This window comes from Mirounga angustirostris, unplaced genomic scaffold (assembly GCF_029215605.1).
Source record: "Mirounga angustirostris isolate CCGP_5_RB_7025 unplaced genomic scaffold, mMirAng1.0.hap1 SCAF_2, whole genome shotgun sequence".
Classification (NCBI taxonomy): domain Eukaryota; kingdom Metazoa; phylum Chordata; class Mammalia; order Carnivora; family Phocidae; genus Mirounga; species Mirounga angustirostris.
In genome coordinates this window covers 94,768,340-94,789,320 of record NW_026991710.1, presented here as the reverse complement: position 1 = coordinate 94,789,320, position 20,981 = coordinate 94,768,340, and the positions used below count along the sequence as shown (strand labels likewise).

General features: G+C 33.0%; 1 protein-coding gene across 1 annotated transcript in view; it reads left to right on the top strand.

The window, feature by feature from the left end:
• The first annotated feature begins 6,665 nt into the window (after nt 1–6,665).
• LOC123847554 (bifunctional heparan sulfate N-deacetylase/N-sulfotransferase 4) overlaps nt 6,666–20,981 on the top strand; it is a 266,149-nt gene continuing 251,833 nt past the window's right edge. Inside the window, exon 1 of the mRNA XM_045879396.1 lies at nt 6,666–7,643. Within this exon, the coding sequence (XP_045735352.1) occupies nt 6,666–7,643 (978 nt within the window). The remainder of the gene's footprint in view (nt 7,644–20,981) is intronic.

Sequence of the window (20,981 nt, the reverse complement as noted above, 5' to 3'; positions counted from 1 at the left end):
ACTTCATGAAGTACATCAATATTTCTGTTCTGGCCTATTTCATTCCAATTTATGTGTTGGTGAACTATAATTTCAGAAAAAAAAATGCATCTTTCTTGAAAGATGATTATAAATTTTGGAATTCTCCCCAAGAGAGTGCAAGTATCATTAATATATGGGAATAAATGGTTAAGTGTTTACATAACAAAATTTTTAATTAAAAATCACTGCTTTATTAATATGAAATATGAGCTAGTTCTTTATAATATTCCTAAAATCAAAGAGAAAACTCAAGAAGCATGTGCAAATGCGATACTTGATAAAATATGTTCTCCCCTGCCCCATGTATCATGAAAAGTCAAAGTTGAACTACTGCAAATTCTTAGGGCATTTCAACTTACAACACAGTTTCTTTTGCGCTAATTCAGTTCACATCTAGACTGTTTTCTGCATTTTTGGTATATATTTCTGGCTTTGAATATCTGAACTTTTAGAATTGAAGTAAAACTGGCTGATATTTGGGTTAAATTATTTAATTATGCTAACTTCTAAGTTTTTGGTTTCATCTAACTTGGTTTTTCTCACCAGTGCAATGGTGGAACATAGAACCCTGGCATCAAAAATCACTCACAGCATGATCTCAGACCCTTTCTTAAATCTTCTAAATTTCCATTCCGTCATTTTAAAAATAGGCTAATAATGACTAAACAGGATGATGAATGCAAAATATGTAGCATAGTGACTGTCAAGTAGTGGCCTCTCATTAAGTGCTAGTAATTGTGTTTTTACCAGCATTAAATGCTGGTAAATATTGTGGGGTTTTTTTTTTTTTCAATTTCAGCTGAATTTTAATGAGCCTCTGTGATAATCTGTACAGCTCCTGACACCACCTTCAAAAAGGAAACAATCACTCGTACATTCATTGTGATTCCTAGCCCCCAGCTTACTTCTGAATTTCCTTCTTTCCAAAAAATAGCAATCATGTAATAGTTTCTACAGTTGCTTTGTTTACTAATTTTTCTGCTGCTACCAGAGATTACTAGAAATTTACAATGATTGAGAACCCTTGGTAAATGGATTTAACAGACTATTTTAAAAAAAAAAATCTATAAATGCATTTTGGAAATAAGTCAAAGAATATTTTTAAAATGGATACACTAAACAATATTTTTTTCACATTATTTAATCTTAAAAGAGAGTGAAAGATTCTGAGAGATATTTATTCCACTACCACTTAGGTGATGAGTCACACTTGGAAGGCTAGAAGAAAAAAGAAAGAAAGGAAAAAAGAAAAGAAAAGAAAAAGAAAAGAAAAGGAGAACAAGGAAGGCAGCACCTAAAAGCTTCTTTTTTTTTTCTCACCAAAGCCTGAACAGGGGACATGCACCCCCACTTTTTGGGATAGGTTGTCACAAAAAATAATAATTAGGCCTCCCTTTCCAAATTTTTATTTATTTTTTATTTTTTATTTTTTTAAATATTTTATTTATTTATTTGACAGAGAGAGAAACACAGCAAGAAAGGGAACACAAGCGGGGGAGCGGGAGAGGGAGAAGCAGGCTTCCTGCTGAACAGGGAGCCCAATGCGGGGCTCAATTCCAGGACTCTGGGATCATGACCAGAGCCGAAGGCAGACGCTTAACCAACTGAGCCACCCAGGCGCCCCCCTTTCCAAATTTTTAATGATAGATATATTAGGACATGTGAAAGGCAGATTTAGCAGACTTGGGATCAAAGTTTATTTAACTCACTTGGTATGATGGTTAAGGAAATAGATATTTTTCACAGATGCTTTTTACTTGGTCACCCATGCATTTGCCCATTCATTCTATAAGGAAAGACATCATGGTGTAAGGGGAAAACAGGGCAAATAGCTCCTGCTTGTGCCTTTTGTTGCTAACCAGCCTCAGGTTCATCTTGCACACTGCACTGGATTAAAGTAAAGTAAAAACTTTAGCATATCACCTAGACTCCTTAAGAACACATAGCACATCTTTTTAGACTTTTGGAATAGCATTTTAATGTCTTCACCATTATCCTCAAATGAATATCCCTAATTTTATATGTCTCATTTAACATGCGTGTCTTTTTAAAAATGATCTCAATTTTATTTGACCTTTCCAAGGTTCTTAAATTGGTGTTCCTACCCTACATGCTGCCTTGCTTTTTTTTTCTTTGTGACGCGCACAGCACTAGATAAGTGTATAGTAAACTTACTTTTCCTCGTTGTGTTTCTTCTTTACATTCACTCTACTACCACTCTCATAACACTTCTGACTCTAGATGTATGGGTTTTCCCACACAAGCAATGCTTTGTGACACCAACTGGGTGTCCTACAATTCAGTTCAATTTGGATATGACCCAGAGTTAGTGCAGACCACACAAGTTAAGGACTCAGTCCCAGGAGACTGACCCCACCCACTTCAGATGCCAATTGCAAGTAGTAGATCCCAGGTTCTTCTCGCTGACTTTGAGACAAATCAAAGATTCTTGTGACCTCACCGTGGATTCAGATTCGATTGTTTGCTAGAAAGCTCACACAACTCGGAATCACTTACTTTCATTTACCAATTTATTGTATGATAAAAAATACAGATGAACAGCCAGATGAAGAGATACATAAGATAAGGTATGGTAGGGTCCTAAGTGCAGGAGTTTCTGTCCCTGTGTATCACCCTCCTGGTTTGTGGATGTCTTCACCAACCTGGAAGCTCTACAGACCCCCAAATTTTAGGAATTTTATAGGGGCTTCATCATTTGATCATGATCCATCATTGACCCAATTTCCCTCTCCCCTTCCTGTAGGATGGGGGCAAAGCTGAAAGTTCGAAGCTTCGAAACAGGGCTTGGTCTTTCTAGTGACCACCAGGATCCCACCAAGCATTGCCTCATTAGGAAAAAAGCTACCGCTATCACCCAGGAAATTCCAAGGGCTTTAGGAGCTCTGTGTCAAGGAACCAGGGTCAAAGACCAAATATTAGAACAAAAGATGTTCCTAGTGCTCTTATCACTTAGGAAATTACAAGTGTTTTAGGAGTTTTGTGCCAGGAACTGGAGGGCAGACATATATGTATGATTTTTTCTATTATTTCACAGTAAGAGATTCAGACACATCACAGACTACATCGCTTTGGCATCAGTAACAATGCCAAACTGTCTCCTATCTCAAGCATAGAACATAAGTAAACATCTTTGGTATACCATCTTTTATTGTCCAGACTTCCTCATTTCCACTGGCTAATTTTTGTTAGGGAAGGATAAGTGGGAGGATTGAATGGAAGGATAACTCCTTAGGTTAAAACACACACACACACACACACACACACACACACTCATACTCAAACTCACACACATTCAAATTCACATATCTACAATGGCAATAATATGTATCTATCATTCTTCTAACTCTGAACATATTAATGTTAAATAAATGTCACATTTAAATTTTATTTATTCTTTTGGTTGGCAGATTCTAGTTCCATATGCTTTTTAGTTTTTTTCACTATTGCTTATTAAGATGAGCTGTTCTAATATGCAAAGCTGACATCTCATCCTTTGTGTATTCAAAAATAAAAATCACATCTTTGGGAGTCTGGGTGGTTCAGTCGATAAGCGTCTGCCTTTGGCTCAGGTCATGATCCCTGGGTCCTGGGATGGAGGCCGCATCAAGCTCCCTGCTCAGCACAAAGCCTGCTTCTCCCACTCCCCCTGTTTGTGTTCTCTCTCTCTCTGTCAAATAAATAAGTAAAATATTTTAAAAAAATAAAATAAAAATCACATCTTTAATGTCAGAATAGATAAGGATGTAACAAAGTATTAACTTGTCATGCATTTAGTTTCTTTTTAAATTCCCAACTAAATTTATTTTTAAAATACTAAGCAAACCCCCAAAGTATGTGGATTAAATAGATTTCTGCTCTTGTGGGTGATATGGGGGGTGGGAGGATGGGGATGGGGCTAATAACATGTATGCTTAAATGGATTTCTAAATCTAATATGTAAGCTTGGAGATGTCTAGTAATAGACATCATAGAAGACTACATAATTTCCTTTGGCAAATTTCAATTTTCTTTCAATATTTATTATATATATTGTTTAATTTAACTTTTAGTTTTAAAATATACTTTATGAAAATTGTCAGATACATATAAAAGTAGAGGATATGGTATAATTGGTTTATATATTTTAACCAAACCAAAGCCTTTTTATTGCTGTATTTCATTTGTTTTTAGTAAAATGCAATTCAATTTATTTATAGGGAATAGAATTTTGAAACACTTGAAAAGTTTTTGGAAAGCAAATAATCATCTTAAAGAATTATGTTTCATATCAGTATTAGTAAGTCCCTGAAATGGAAGTAAATTTTCCCTTAAATTAAATATGAACTCACTGGGAAGGTTTTTCAAATGGGTTTACTGTCTTTCACAAGCAAAAATTCAAGTGTCTCTCTCTCTCTCCAAATATATACATACAGATGTATATATTTAGAATCTGAAGAATTAAAATGGTAGAAATTGTAAAATTTCAAATTATAGATTTTTGAGATTGTTTTAATTTTTTTCCAAAATCTAAGGTATAAATAAGTTATTTCAAGTTATTACTGAACTTTATTTAAATTACCAACTAAGAAAAATGTATTTCAGAACATAAAAAATATAAAATGGAAGTAGTGATATAATATTATAAAGTGCAATCATTTAATCTTTTAATCATTAAGTTTTTAATCATTAATAACCATTAATTACACAGATTCCTTAAATTTAAAAAACAAAATATAAAAACCCATAAAGTATTTACAATATGTTACAATATATACAATATGCAACTCTTATAATAGAGGCTACTTTGATTTTTTTATGATGTTGTATGTCAATAATATACAGCATTATTATATATTAAAGTATATGTATCACAGATTGAAAGCATGAACTTTTTTTTGGGCGCCTGGGTGGCTCAGTCGGTTGAGCGACTGCCTTCGGCTCAGGTCATGATCCCAGGGTCCTGGGATCGAGTCCCACATCGGGCTCCCTGCTCCGCGGGAAGCCTGCTTCTCCCTCTCCCACTCCCCCTGCTTGTGTTCCCTCTCTCGCTGTGTCTCTCTCTGTCAAATAAATAAATAAAATCTTTAAAAAAAAAAAAAGCATGAACTTTTTGATTGTTTCCACTAGTTTGACACTAGTTTGGCAAACTGGGAAATGGAAAATTCCATAAATAGTCTAAAACAGTTTTGAGAAGAATGAAGAAAAATTTTCTAGAAAACAATTCACTAAAAATCAGAGTCATCCATCCAAAAAAAAAAAATCTAATGATGGAAAATTATGTCCATTTGTGGTGAAGCCATTTGGGGAAGATTTCTTTTTTAATTCTATCTACATTCCTTTTCTTTTGAACTAAAGAAAGTGATAGGGAAATAGAACATTTGATAGTTGGACAAAAATTAATAATGAATAAAAATATAAATTAATAAAAATTCCATTTTAATTCTGATTACAGGAGTAAGCCAAATTTAGGAATGCGCTTTGAGACAAACATGTCAAAGCTGTCCTTCTCATCTAGGTTCCTGGCCCCTTATTAGAGAGGTCTGAGGATGGTTGTTCCCATCTTGTTCTTTCTCCCATAGCTTCTCTCTCACTTTGCTTCTAAGAATAGAGGAGAAATCTTGTCTATGTGACAGTGAAGAAGGCCAAGTGTGTCCTTGTACCTTCAGAAAAGGATATGTTATTAAAGGGAAAAACCTGTAACAACTATATACTTAAGACAAAATCATTCCCTCAGGTTGGCTCTCCAGATACTTAACAGATACTTAAGAGCATGTTTCGGGCGCCTGGGTGGCTCAGTTGCTTAAACGACTGCCTTCGGCTCAGGTCATGATCCTGGAGTCCCTGGATCGAGTCCCACATCGGGCTCCCTGCTCGGCAGGGAGTCTGCTTCTCCCTCTGACCCTCCCGACCCTCCCCCCTCTCATGTGCTCTCTCTCTCTCAAATAAATAAATAAAATCTTTAAAAAAAAAAAAAAGAGCATGTTTCACTGTTCCAACTTCCACACAAATATTTGATTTCCTAATTCTTTATGTATATAATGTTTACTAGTCCTGTAGAAGCCATCTTTATGGTAATTAACATTTACACTAAAGCTTTCTTTCTTACCCCTCTTTTTTTTTTTTTTTTTGAGATGGTTAGTTTGAAAAATTATCTCAATATGTGTGTATATATACTCTTTGGCAAAATCAAATAAGATCCTGTATTCTTGAGGACATGAAAAAAATCTACTCTAATAGTAAAAACCTAGACTATAAACTTCAGACTATTAATATTTTAGCATATTAACACACTAAAATTATCTTTGATATGTATGTTTCTTATATATAAGTATCTATATCACATAAGTATTTCTATTTCTATTTATGGTTAGTCATTACATTTCTCCTTTTTTTCAGATAATGTTTAAAGGATTCTGCATCAGTATTTGGTATTGGACAAATTCAAAATCTCTTCTTCAACTTTTGATCTCCTGCTCTATTGCCTTCCAGCTTTAACTTACTTGTGATCCCTTCAAACATTTTACATGGTTTGCGATGGTTACATGAACTTGTGGGAAGTGATATTTGCACCACCTCATACTTTATTCACTATGGCACTTTAGGAAAAGAAATTGGAATAAACTTCCAAAGCAGTATTTTGAAAAATGAATCTTATTGTGAAGCTTCGGAGAAGTTTTCGAACATTGATTGTTCTCTTAGCTACCTTTTGCTTGGTGAGCATTGTCATTTCTGCCTACTTTCTCTACTCTGGCTATAAACAGGAAATGACACTTACTGAAACCACTACAGAAGCAGAATGTGCCGACATCAAAAGTCTACCATATCGGTCATTGGAGCTAAAAACAGTGAAACCTATTGATACATCCAAAACTGATCCTACTGTCCTCCTATTTGTGGAGAGCCAGTACTCTCAACTTGGTCAAGATATCATAGCTATCTTGGAGTCTAGCCGATTTCAGTACCAAATGGTCATTGCCCCCGGCAAGGGGGATATACCTCCTCTTACAAATAATGGCAAAGGAAAATATATTTTAGTCATTTATGAAAATATTCTGAAGTATGTCAGCATGGACTCATGGAATCGAGAGCTTTTAGAAAAATACTGTGTGGAATACAGTGTTAGTATAATCGGTTTTCATAAAGCCAATGAGAACAGCTTACCAAGTACACGATTAAAAGGCTTTCCTTTAAACCTTTTCAATAATCTAGCTCTGAAGGATGGTTTTGTCAACCCTCAGTCTCCTTTGCTGCATATTACCAAAGTCCCCAAGGTTGAGAAAGGCCCTCTTCCTGGGGAAGACTGGACTATTTTCCAATATAATCATTCAACCTACCAGCCCGTGCTTTTAACTGAATTACAGACAGAAAAATCCCTTTCATCCTCATCCAGCAAACCACTCTATGCGACAGTGATTCAAGATCTGGGACTTCATGATGGAATTCAGCGAGTTCTTTTTGGCAACAACTTAAACTTTTGGCTACACAAGCTCATCTTCTTAGATGCCATCTCCTTCTTGTCAGGGAAGAGACTGACACTGTCCTTGGACAGATATATTCTTGTGGACATCGATGATATCTTTGTTGGGAAAGAGGGAACAAGGATGAATGTCAACGATGTGAAGGTAAGAACATTTATAAATAACATCGTAATTTTTATTTCACTAACTGTGGTATTAATAAAATATAATTTTGAGTATTTTAGATTCCTAATTACACAAAATTTTCAGATGTCATATGTTTGAAATTAATTAGGCATTTAGAAAAATTTTGAACTAAGCCTTGAATACTCCTCACATACATCTCTCAGATGTTTCGGAAGGGATAGAACTAAAATATCCCAAAGAATATTTGAACTTAATCTCCTGGTCTCTTCTTAGACCTTGACCATCTCAGGTGGAACCCTGTAGAACTGTCTCCCCTTTCTAGATGTTGTGCTTTGTAGCTGTGAGACTAATATAGTCATAAAACTTGATCTCCACTGATCCCCTTGCCCTACTTGGGTTTGACAATGGTGGTTGAAATACAAGATGGAGAAGGAACCCAAGGTCTTTTGTAACTTCCAGGAAGCATAGTATTTGTTTATATGAAATGTCCATACACTTGTAAATATAGAGATGAGCAAAAATATAGTTTTATAGGGAAAATGTACTGGACTTGAACTTAGAAGTCTTCCATTATTATCTCTTTTATTAATTTATCATATTGTTTTAGGTAACACAACAGTGTTAGTACTTCCAGTTATGATCAAATTGACTATATAACAAATTCACCTTGCAATTGCTATTAGATAAAGAAAAAGCCAAATCTGGTATACTAGGTTAGGTAGGTAATTCTGAGAATAATTCCTTCTTTTTCATCTTGATTTAATATTCTCATTTGTGCCTGTCTTGTCCTGTATATAGCTAAATTCATTCTTGGACAAATAAGTTTAGCAAACATATAAACAGAAATCATAGGGCACGACTTAAAATTATAATAGAACTAAAGATTGTTAAGATCATATCATGTTTTTGAACTCCGGTTTTTTATCCCCCAAAGATGAAACCTCAATCAATACTACTTCAAAATGACAGCATTTTTCCCCATCCTAAGGCCTTATGACCACCAAAGTAAAATATGATTAAGACCAGTGATATAAGATCACTTTTTAAAAATCTTCAAAGTACATGTGAACCAGTGAACTTTGTTTTTAATGAACCACTGAATGAAGCAACACTTGACTGGTACCCACATATTTCATTTTTGACGTTGTTGTAAAGGGATTGAGTGATGCCTCTTGAGTTCTGTCTAGATTTTTCTGTTTTTTTTTCTTACTTGTTTTGTATTTACTATTACTTTAGTATAAATTCTAGTTTTATTTTTATTTCAAAATCATAAACTTAAGAAGAGGTTATATGCTTCATAAGAGTCTCTGAGTGATTCCTATCCTGAAATCCTAAAAGGAGAGGGTTTCTTAATTCAGTTTAACAAAATATATGACTTGAAAAAGTTTTTATAACTAACAAATTTTTTTCAGTTCATATTCAGCTATTTCACTTACTCTGAATAAAAACAAACAAATAGCTATTCATCACTATACAATATTCACTGATGACTTCTTAAGTGACATAACCCCAAAAGGAGTAACAGAATACTGAAATTTAACGAAAGCTAGAACAATGTCACAGGCAGAGAAAGGATCAGAAATGTTGTATGTGTATTTGGAATATATGTAGTTTGTGTATGTATGTGCACATGTATCTTAATTATATACTCTACACACACACGCATACACACACATACACACACACACATACTGTCACTTTGAAGAAAATCCTTTTTCCTGCCCCTTTTGGTGATTCTTCCTCAGAACTGTTAATCAAAGACTATCGGAAACTTGATTGGAACTGAGGGCTATTACCTTCTTGGTTACTTAAAGGTCAAGAGGAAATACAGTTTTCCAAATATAAAAATTATAGTCCCAGTACTTGGCATTTGATTTTTATTTTGACCTTATTTTTGGATAACTCTGATTTTGTGGAAAAGAATTTTAAATTATGTGTAGAAAAGTTCTCAATACTCCCATGTTCTTCACCCTCATGTCCCTTTTCTGGTGTTGTAATATTCAATCATACACTGGTAAAAATGAGGAGAAATCCATCTTCCCTCAAATTCTCCCTGAATTTCCTAGAACAAGAGTATTGCATGGTCACTGAAATTTTTCTATATAATACTGAAATAGAGAGTAGAGGTATTCTGTTCCTCAGCAGAACACATATGGGAAAGCATATGGGTCATGGTTGAAAATTCTTGGTTATTTACATGATTGGACTCTCCCTGGGCCACTCCCACAATTAAACCTGGAGCATATATCTGGGAGCATTTACAACAAATTCAAACACAGTTTTGCCTGCAACACCACCTCACTCTGTTGACAAAAAATATATTAGCATATTTTAGCTTGAGCACATTTTCCCATTTTGAGACAAAGATTCTGGATACTGCTAAAGAATTAACATTTTTAAGGCACAGCATTTGATACAGTGGAAAGAGAACGAGTTTTGTTGTTTTTTTTTTAATTGAACTTGAAAACCCATATTCTTTTCACTTCATTCTTCTACCTAACCTAAGCTACCATATATCTAGCTTCTTTTAGAAACTTACATACTTTATCTGATTTCATCATGCCTTCCTCCAACCAAAGCCCTTGAGATAGAAATCAGTAGGTTCATTTCCAAGGCAAGCAAAATTAAGCTCAGGCATTTGCAGTAACTATCATCTAATTGTTGCCAAAATTTTATCATATATATGTATAAACTCAAGATATAAGAGAAAAATTATTCATGTATATGATCTTATAGAAACTAATTATATTTCAAATGATTGTAAAATATTAGTTATCAATAACATCAGAGAATATGGTAATATTCCTGTGTGGTCTTAGAGGCAATCACAAAATATTCCTGTACAGCTAAACTTCTATTAGCAGGATGACCTCAGGCTATTTAGGGTGATGTCTTATACACTTGAATCTATTCTTTACTAGAACAATTCTCAATTCATGATGGCCTTAATTATATGTATGTAATGTTAATTCCAAATGTGATAACAGTTGAGCAATAATGTATTTTTAGGGAAAGCAAAAATAATAAATGGCTATACTGATTATTAAAATTTTAATTAAAAAAAAACTTCTTGCAGCCCACTAATTTGATTTCCATGGAAAATGCTTTACCCTTGGTTGGAACATTTTGTATAGTCTTGGATGTTTGGTAGAATTAATGTGTTTTTTTTCATAGTTTCCAAAGATAGAATAAATGTTCTTTCCCAATAAGGGATTTGAAAACATGAACATGGTGAACATAAGCTTCCACATGGGCAATGAAATCAGATTTATTATTGATGCCATCAATAATTTTGGTGCTTTAATCAATTCTGTGACCTGTTGCTGCTTTCTCTGTTGGCAACAAAATATCATTATTAGCATTTTTATTTGTCTTTACATTTCTTAAAGAAATACATTTATTTATTTATTGAACATCTACTGTATATAAGACTATAAGACATTATCTGCCTAATAAATCTAAACTTCTTATTTTAAGGTTCTATATGGTCCAGTTCAATATACCTTCTCAACATTTATTCTTACTATTTCTCAATACATACTGCTTGTAGGGGCACCTGGGTGGCTCAGTCGTTAAGTGTCTGCCTTCGGCTCAGGTCATGATCCCAGGGTCTTGGGATCGAGCCCCACATCGGGCTCTCTGCTCGGCCGGGAGCCTGCTTCTCCCTCTCCCCCTCCCCCTTGCTTGTGTTCCCTCTCCCGCTGTGTCTCTCTCTGTCAAATAAATAAAATCTTTAAAAAAAAAATACATACTGCTTGTATTAGGTTAGCCCACTGTCTATTCCTCAGCTATAGCTTGCTCATGTCTATCTTGACCTCTTTTCTCAGTTTCTGTGCCTTGACTAAAATATATTTTCTGAATCTACCTATATTTCAAAAGATATCTTAAGTCCTACTTCTTATGATAAGGTGATACATGTCCTAATAACCCCAGTAGGTGGGGATTTCTCTTTAAGTCCCTGAATAATCACTGGCCTTAAGTCTCACTTAGCATCCTCATGTACATGAGTCAACTTCAAAATTAGACAGAGACATTTTTCTCATACATGTACATATGAGAAAGTACATAACAAGGAAACTTAGACATGATTTGAAAACATTTAATTGACAATTATTATACTGTCTTTAACTATTTGGTGAGTGCAGGACTAATTAGTCATAGAATTGATTTACTACATTAAGACAAATAATTTAAGGGTAGTTTTGAGGTTTGTCTCAAAACAAGTGGCTTGTATATTCTAAGTAGGGGGCAGAACTAGAAAAAAAATTATGTTGTAAACCTGGACTAAAAAAAAAGAAGAAAGAAGAAAGAAAGAAAGAAAGAAAGAAAGAAAGAAAGAAAGAAAGAAAGAAAGAAAGAAAGAAAGAAAGAAAAGTCAGCAAGCTAATTGGTTTCTTTTTCTTTTCTTTTTCTTTTTTCCCTCCACATGGTGTTTTTAATAGATGTACCCTAGACTAGTGCTAAGCCTTGATCCAGATAAAACAATTTAGCAATATCTTAACCTGGATATTTTCATGCATTTATTTGACTATATATTTCCTGAGTTAAAAATCATTTGTTCGAAGATTTAAAATGCAAAATAAATTGTGTAAATTGAATGCCCAAAACATGAAAGATGTTAATTTATTAGATATAAAGGAGACAATTAATAAAGGATCTTACAATACAGGTAAATGAGTTTTGGTTACTTCCAATAGCTATTTGAAAGCTTTTACACAAAAAATTATATAATGAAAATACTTGTGCAGTTTTTTTCTATTATTAATGTAAATATTTAAATAAAATCTCAGTTCAAACATTTGTAGGAATTGTCACATTTAACAGGGATCAGGTTGCTATGAATAGGAAAGAAGAAATCTACCATAGAAAAAAAATTTAAAATCTTGATTAATCATTTGAATAAGGGTTGGAAGAGAAAAAGAAAAAAAATCTCATGATTTCTAAAGTCATGATCTAAGAAAACAGGAACTTATTGGTGCTATGAATATTGACACAGAAGATGAGAAAGCCTACATTGGTAATTGAAAAGATTAGTTTTCTAACATTTTTATAATTAGAAATGAAACAGGTTGTTACATCTAACAAATTAATAGGGAAACATTTTTTTTTTTTTAGAATTCTTGATATCCTAGACTGAATGGATCACTATCAAAAAGGGAGCTGAAAAGTAAAAATTATATGTGATAAACGGAGTCCAGATTTGACACATATCAACGAGTGTAGATTCAGCAATGTAGAACAGTCCAGGCAATAGGAGTTGGATGGATGGCCCAGTCAGACAATCAAGCAAGCAGCAACTGAAAGTTCTTTGGCAGTTTCTAAGTTTGCAAAACATGCATCAGTATGGGTAGCAGAACAGCTAAGTAGTGGCCCAGGCAGATGGGAGTAGCTTTGATCAAAGATATTTCACAACAGACTGAAGGTACCCAGTCCTAGGATTAGTCTGTAGGCAAAGAAAGTCTTCCACCTGAGAAAAATAGCACAGAAAGCAGTGTCCTAATCATAGAAGAAGGGTAGGATGTGACAACATATGACAATATGTTGTTCAGCATAGGGGACATGACAGGGAACTTGGAAGGCAGGAGCCCAGGCATAACAATAATGCTGTACAGAAGAGAGGAGCCATCAGCAAGATTTGCTGAAATTGCAGTCCTTACACTGACCTAGGACTCCTTAATCCTTAGAACTCTAAGAAAAGGACTGCATTTAGTATCGCATGAAATCCTTAGATGCCCAGCTGCAAGAATTAGGTATACTATTTGAAGGTGCTCAGTTGGTTCAAAAGATAAGCAGACACTATCAGAGGCTTATTATAAGAATGATTCATTTTCTATATAAACATAGTTAGAATCACTGTGTCAATTAAGATATTTTTGTAAGCTGAGTTTGGCTTGATTGAAAAGAGATGCCCTATGCAATATATTTTGTCAAAGTTAGTAGTGATCTCAGAAAACCTCAAACAAAACCTGAATTTTGGTTCCAGGCTTGGAAGAGAACAGCCACCATATAGATGTATTTAATAAAAATTTTCCTTCTTTTATTTATAAGCTCAATGTAAATGTCTCAGATTTTCTTCTGAATTTTTGCATGTGGCACCATACATTTGATTTGTCAATGGAAGAAAAAACTGTCTCTTCCAAAAAAAAGATTTCTTTATGGAAGCAAATAGAGTCTGTACTTAAAAAATTACCAAAGTGATATAAAAGTACACTTTTAAATGATAAGAATGAAAAAAAGAGAAAATATATACTAGTAGTATCCCTTCCAAATTGGGCATTTAACTAAAAACATTTACATTTTGTATATTAACTTCATATAATTTAATTCAATCATATTTTTATATAAGTGAGAAATCATTATTTCTTACCTATGAGCTCCTAATGTCATTTTTTTATTATAGAATTTACACAAACATAAAATATTCAGTTCTTGATTTCATTAGTATAGGCAGGGCATGTTCACAATTATCTGCATTACAAGGTAGAATGCAATATATACCATGGCAAAATGTGGACAATGGGAACAAAGAAGGGGCTATAGTAGGAATTAGGGAAATTTCATGGAGGAGGTAAGATTTGAGTCCTCTGTCATGGTATGACAGAACACTAGCAAATCCAGAAGGGGAGGTATATTCATGGTCAGTGGATCAGCCCAAGCTAAGATTTGGCTAAAACTATCAGATTTTGGGGAATGGTAAGTTGTCTGTGTTGGTTGGATGATTAAGTAAGAAAGAAAAGTAAGTGTTATTAAATGCTGAAGATACTGGCTGTGGCCATAATATAGAACTTTGTTGACAAAGGATACTATTTGAGTCACTGAAAATTTTAAACCAGAAAGTAACATGATCAGAGTTAGGATTGAAGAAAAATATATTGTTTGAACCAGGGATATGTTTTTTGTGGACACCTCTCAAAGAACCTATTACAACAATATAGAAATAATAATTCTTACATATTTTTAAAAATAAGATTTATTTAGCCTAGCAATACATCCTAAGCACTGTGCTAATAATTAACAGGAAGTATATCATTTAATACTCATAACAACACTAAGAGGAAATATTTTGTACATTTGTGGAATGAATAAAATGAGGCTTGGCAATATTAAGATACTCATCTTGCTAATAAGTGGCAGAGCAAACAAACCCAGACTGTCATGAATGTCTAAGTTTTCTTTTAGAAAACAATATTGTGGTTTTGGGTTTGAGTCTCAGTGCCAGCAGTAACCAGTTAACTTTGGGCATGTTTACTAACCTCTCCAATTCTCAGATTATAGATCTGTAACACTGGTGTAAAAAGACCCACTTCTTAGCATTATAGTGAGCTCTTAATGATATAAGACATGGAAAGTTGTTAGAACAGAGCCTGAACTGTAAGATTTACTCAATTTAGTTTGGTGGCAGTTAGGATGGAAAGGGGAGATTGGGAGAGCCTATGCACAAGTAGAATTGACAGGACTTGGGCACATACTCATTGGAGGAGTAAAGAAAAAGGAGGAGATGTAATGGCATCATGGTTTTTTCCAGGATGTATGCATTAACATATGCAGAAACAGGTGGAAGAAAAGGTGTTGGGAAGTTAGGAGTTGGTTTAAAGTCTAATGATTTAATGTGGGATATTCAGATGTAGGCATTTAAAAAAGCAAGTCTAAATTTTTGGACACTGTCAGAGGTGGCAGTATAAATTTAGAAATCATCAAGTTTAATCTTAGTGATGATCACTAAAGGGAAATGAATCAAAGAAGGAAATAGGTTGAACACATTTTTTGGATATCCTGTAAAAAACCCAAGATTATGACAAGTTAGTTTCAAACAGAGGAAAATTGTTTCATGTATTAAGATAGTAGCCTTCCAACATCCTCTTCATTAATTATATAAAGAAAGCCTGAAACCTCAATAAATGCTGGTTGTCCAGAGGAATAAAATTAAAGGAATGCCTAACTGAGAGCAGCATGGTGTTCATGCAACACAGAAGGCACAATCATTTGTCTGGAATTTGGCAATTTCAATTCTTTTTCCTTCTTATTTATGACCTCTTGATCAACAAGAATTGCAATATGACCCCCTCCTAACTTGACAGTGAGGTGTACCAAATGACTCTTTACCATAAATATCCCTGAAATGTGGAGTGATGTATAGGGGTTAAGAATAAAGGGAACAAGAAAGCTAAATCCTCATTTTTAGTTATTGTGTCCAGAAATTATATTTCAATGAAAGATTTTTATTTAGTTTTTATGTGTTTATTCTCTTGATGACAGTGTTCATTCTGAACATGTCTGCCTTTTTGTTGAAAACAAGAGTTTAGAGGCATACTTTCATTTAAACCTGTTTTCTGGGTATCAACTAATTATTCTTTAAAAAGCACATTTTAAAACAAGACCTGTTACCAAGTTAGGATTTTCTGCTCAGAATAATTTTTAAAGCTTTTTATATAAAAAATCAATTTTAATTTAAGATTGGGCATTCCCTGAATTCATTTGCAACTCAAAACAGGTTAAATAGTAATGGATCTAACACTAACATGAGTGCTCACTTCTGTTAGTTTACAGTATAAGATAATTACTGAGCAGAGAACAATCTCTTGATACACCAGGGGAAGAATACAATTAAAGCCCATGAGCTCCATTTTGCTACTGGAGATGTAGGAATTGTATCCATGGGAAAGAGAAAATGTTAGAAAATATTTTGGTAAAAGCAACCAGGCTAGCCAGGTCTCAGCAAGGTAGAAAACAACCCTGATTAGAGTTCTTACATCTCACTGTTAATGCCTAAAAGCCCTGGAGATAGTTATGGGGATATTTTCTGATTAGTTTAGTATATTTTGTCATTCTCTGTGATGATATAAATAGTGATTAATGCTTAGATTATAATAAGCCTCTTTAGCTAAGGTCACCATGTTTTTGTTAGGATAATCATCAAAAGATACTACGAAATGGTTTCATTTCTAAAGAATAACTAAAGAGAAAAAAAAAAAACTTACTCCTTTTATACTCCCTATAGAAATACACAGCATGTTCTGAAATAAATAATCATATAATCCTGAGGCAGCTAGAATATTATTATTATTATTATTATTATTAGGATAATAGATTAAACTATCAAAGCATTTATAGACATTGAATTTTATTTCCATTCAACTCATAATTTTTCATGTCTACTCTGAGCTGCACTCTCTAGTTTCTTGCTGGGGTTGATAATTTCCACCTGCTATTTTCTTTTTTCAAATAAAGCAAATATTTCTCTGATGTGTTCCTTTATTATTAAACTTTTGAAACATTTCATACATTCTAAAGAGTGTATATGATGAATATTATTTAAAGGATGATAAGGAAAAAAAAATGGCTTTGTCCATACCACTTAGCTTAGGGTATAGAATATGACCACCACCTTTCCATCACATACCACTTTTTCTCCTGGAGAGGTAGTGTCCTGAATTTTGAGAGTTACCATACATTGTGAATGTTACCATACATACAATACAAATTTTCTGCCAATTTCCCCCTTTTATTCCTTAGATTTACCTACACTGATGCTTATAATTCTAGTTCATGAAATTTAATTTCTTTGTAGTATTTATTTTTTCCAATGTTGATATTGGCAGACTTTTAATTTTTTTGGCTATTTGGTGGATATAAAATTGTATATGAGTTGTTATTTGCATTTCTTGATTATTGATGAGGTTGAAGAGCTTTTATGTACTTGATGACCATTATTGTTTTCAAATTTTCGTATTTTCAATTGCTTTGAAAGTAAGTTGCAAAACATCAGATTTCATCTTTCACTACCTCAGCATTGATTTCCTAAGAAAAGGATATTCTCCTTCAATAAACATAATAACAGTATCATACTTAAGAAAATTTAAAAGTACAATATTTATTATAGTCTATATTAAAAATTTATCCAATTGCCCAAAAAAATTCTTTATATCTTATTTTGGTTTTTCAGGATCAAATCAAGATTTGTAATGTAATAATGTTTATCAATGCAATCTCTTTATTTTAATCTGAAACAGTTCTCTCACATTTTTTGCTTTCATCACATTGACTTTTTTTGTTTTGACTTTATTTTTTGAGTTTTAGGTTTACAGCAAGATTGAGAGGAAGGTCCAGAGATTTCTTATATATCCTCTGCCCCCACACATGCATAGCCTCCCCCATTATTAACATCCCCCACCAGAGTGGTACATCTTGCAACTGATGAACCTACACATAATCATCCAAAGTCCATAGCTTATACTAAGTATCACTCTTGGTGTTGTATTGTCTATGAGTTTGGACAATTGTATAATGACAAGTATTAATCATCAAGGTATCCTACAGAACATTTTCACTGCCCTAAAAAATCCTCTGTGCTCCACCTATTCATCCCTCCTCTCCTACGTTTTCATAAATTCTGCAAAGCCTGTGTGTTGTTTTCTCATTTTAACTTTGAATTGTTTGTTTTTATACTGATTTCTAGTTATTTATATAGTCTGGACTCATCCTTTGTTGATGATATGTTTGCAAATATCTCCTCCTGGTATACTATATGTCTTTTCACTTCTTTTAAAGGTGTCATTTCAATGATGAAAAATATTTAATTTTTATTGTAGTAAAATATATCAGTGTTTTAAATACATTATTTGTGGGCATTTTTTTTTGTATGTATGCTTTGTCATCTCTATCTCAAGAAGTTTGTGAAACACTGGCCTTATCTGTTATTTAAATGTTCTCTAATATTCTCAACCTAAAAATTTCATTTGGGGATACATTAAAATTAATCACTTTTAAAATGATTATTATATATTCTTTCTTTTTAAACTATCTTTATGAGTTACTTTATAATTTATATTTTCAAGAAATTTTTCCATTGCATTGCTTCAAAATGTCTAGTTTAAATTTGTTCACAGTAGAAATTTATTATATTTTAAATCTCTCTAGCAGTTGGTTATGTCATAGTTTCATTTCTAATGTTCATTTTTTTTCTTTTCCATTTTCTTGGTTGATCCATTTGGCAGAAATTAGCTAATTTTATTTTCTCTTTTTTCAATACTCTTCATTATTCCTTTTTATTTCCCTTTCAATGTTTGCTTTTATCTTTGTACATTCTTGTGAAATTTTTGTTTTATCCTCATGTTCTTTTTCTGTCTTCTTTAAATAAATAACTAACTCATTAAGTGTTACCCTTTTTCTCTCATCTATATAGCATTCAGGGTCATATATTTTAAGATTATAATTTAAATAATTGTGTACTTTCTAAAAGTGGTATAGTTATTATCATTCAGTTGAGTTTTGTCTAATTTTTATCACAATTTCTTTTTTTGACCTTTGAATCAATCATGACTGTGTTTTCAAATTTTCTTAATATGTAAAGTGTTTTAAGTATTCTTTTAAAACTGATTTCTAATTCAATATGATCTGTATAATCAGTGTTTGCTAATTTATTGGGAGTTGCATTATGGGGGAGTACAACGTTCCATTTTCTTTAAGGTTCCTCCTACATGTGTGCTTGAAAAGGGTGTATCTTCTCCAGGTTCAGAGATCTAGTTAACAATCTTTGCACAATATTGTTAATTGTGTTGCTCAAATCCTTTGTATCCTTTCTAAGTTTTTGTCTGTTGATCTCTGTATATTTTACCTGACCTGTGAGAAGTATGTCTATATCTACATTGACTATGGTAAAATCAGTATTACTGCTAAAGCTTTCAGTTGGTGATTTATGTATTATAAAGCTCTGTTTTTTTTTTTTACTTCTTAGACATTTACTCTTATTATATCTTTCTGATGAATTAAAACCTGTATCATTATCATTATGAAATGACTTCCATCATATCTGAAATATTTTTTTACTAAGATTTTTTGTTGTTGTTTAATGTTATTATAGGTCCACTTCAGCAGTTTTGTTGACTAAATCGTTATGCGTGTTTTTATTCCCAACCTTTCTATGTCCTATGGACTTAGTTGTGTCTGGTAACAGAAAGAATTTCATATTATTAATTTTTTAAAATATAGTCTGACAATCTTTTTTTAAACTAGTGGATCTAATCAAATCTCCAGAAGATAATGAGATGTAATATTCAAACAATAATAGCTCCGACTTTTTCAAAATCAATGAATGACAACAATTTTCCAATACAGAAACCTTCCTCACAAAAAATCTGCAGCAGAATAAACCAGAAATAACTCCCTACCTATATACATTATAATGACACAAAATAACACAAGACCAAATTACTCCTCCCAGAAAGAAGAAGAAGAAGAAGGAGAAGGAGAAGAAGAAGAAGGAGAAGAAGTGGTTAGACTGGCAGGTGATTTTTGAAAAGCAGCAATGGAAGGCAGATTTAAAATAATCTTTTTTAGGGATGATAGTCTTCTTTTTGCAAAACAGAGAAACAGAGAGGCAGTTTTTGTTTTTTTGGTTTTGGGGGTTTTTTGGCATAGAAGCTGAATGATGGGAAGATGCTTCATCCCAATCTTAAAATTCTGCTTCAAACAAATCTGATCTAAATACAAATTGCTTGTTTTCCAGACATGAACATGTTTCACTGAAGGAAACTTGATTTGAGTGGGAATAAAACCATTATCTTTGTAGGCAAAAATAATACTTAAAACATTAGTTTGAGGTAAGGATTAAATCCTGACCCTATTGGTCTTTAACTATAATTTTGTGCAGGTTAATATTATGTGGCACACTTTTTCCTCATTTGTAGAGTGAGATCTAATAATAGCACATATTCAACAGGTGGCTGTGAATATTAAATAATTTAATTGAATAACACTGAGGAAAGTACCTGACATTTTGTAAAAATCAGCTAATTTTCTTGATAATGGAGTTCAAGAAAATGATTCCTTTGATTTTTTCAACAATTTGGTTACTATATTTTACTGATTCTAAGACTCACGTTTAGTTTAATATTTTATCATCTCAGACATTATGATATGCCTTTTAATTCATAGCCTCTTATATTTTATGAAGTGTAGTAAACTAATTTTGCTTACTTTTTAAAAAATATTTATTATTGAAACATAGTTAACATACAGTGTCATATTAGTTTCAGGTGTACAACATAGTGATTTGACAATTCTATGTGATTCAGTGCTCACCATGATAAACCACCATCTACCACCAAACAATGTTATTAAAATACTATTGACTATATTCCCTATGCTATACTTTTCATCTCCACTACTCATTTACTTTGTAACGAAATTTATACCTCTTAATCCCTTTCCCCTAGTTTGTCTCCCTCCACCTCACTCCCCTCTGGCAACCACCAGTTCATTCTCTGTATCTAAGAATGTCTCTTTGTTCATTTGTTTGTTTTTTTTAGATTCCACATATAAGTGAATTATATGTTATTTGTCTTTGACTGATTTCAC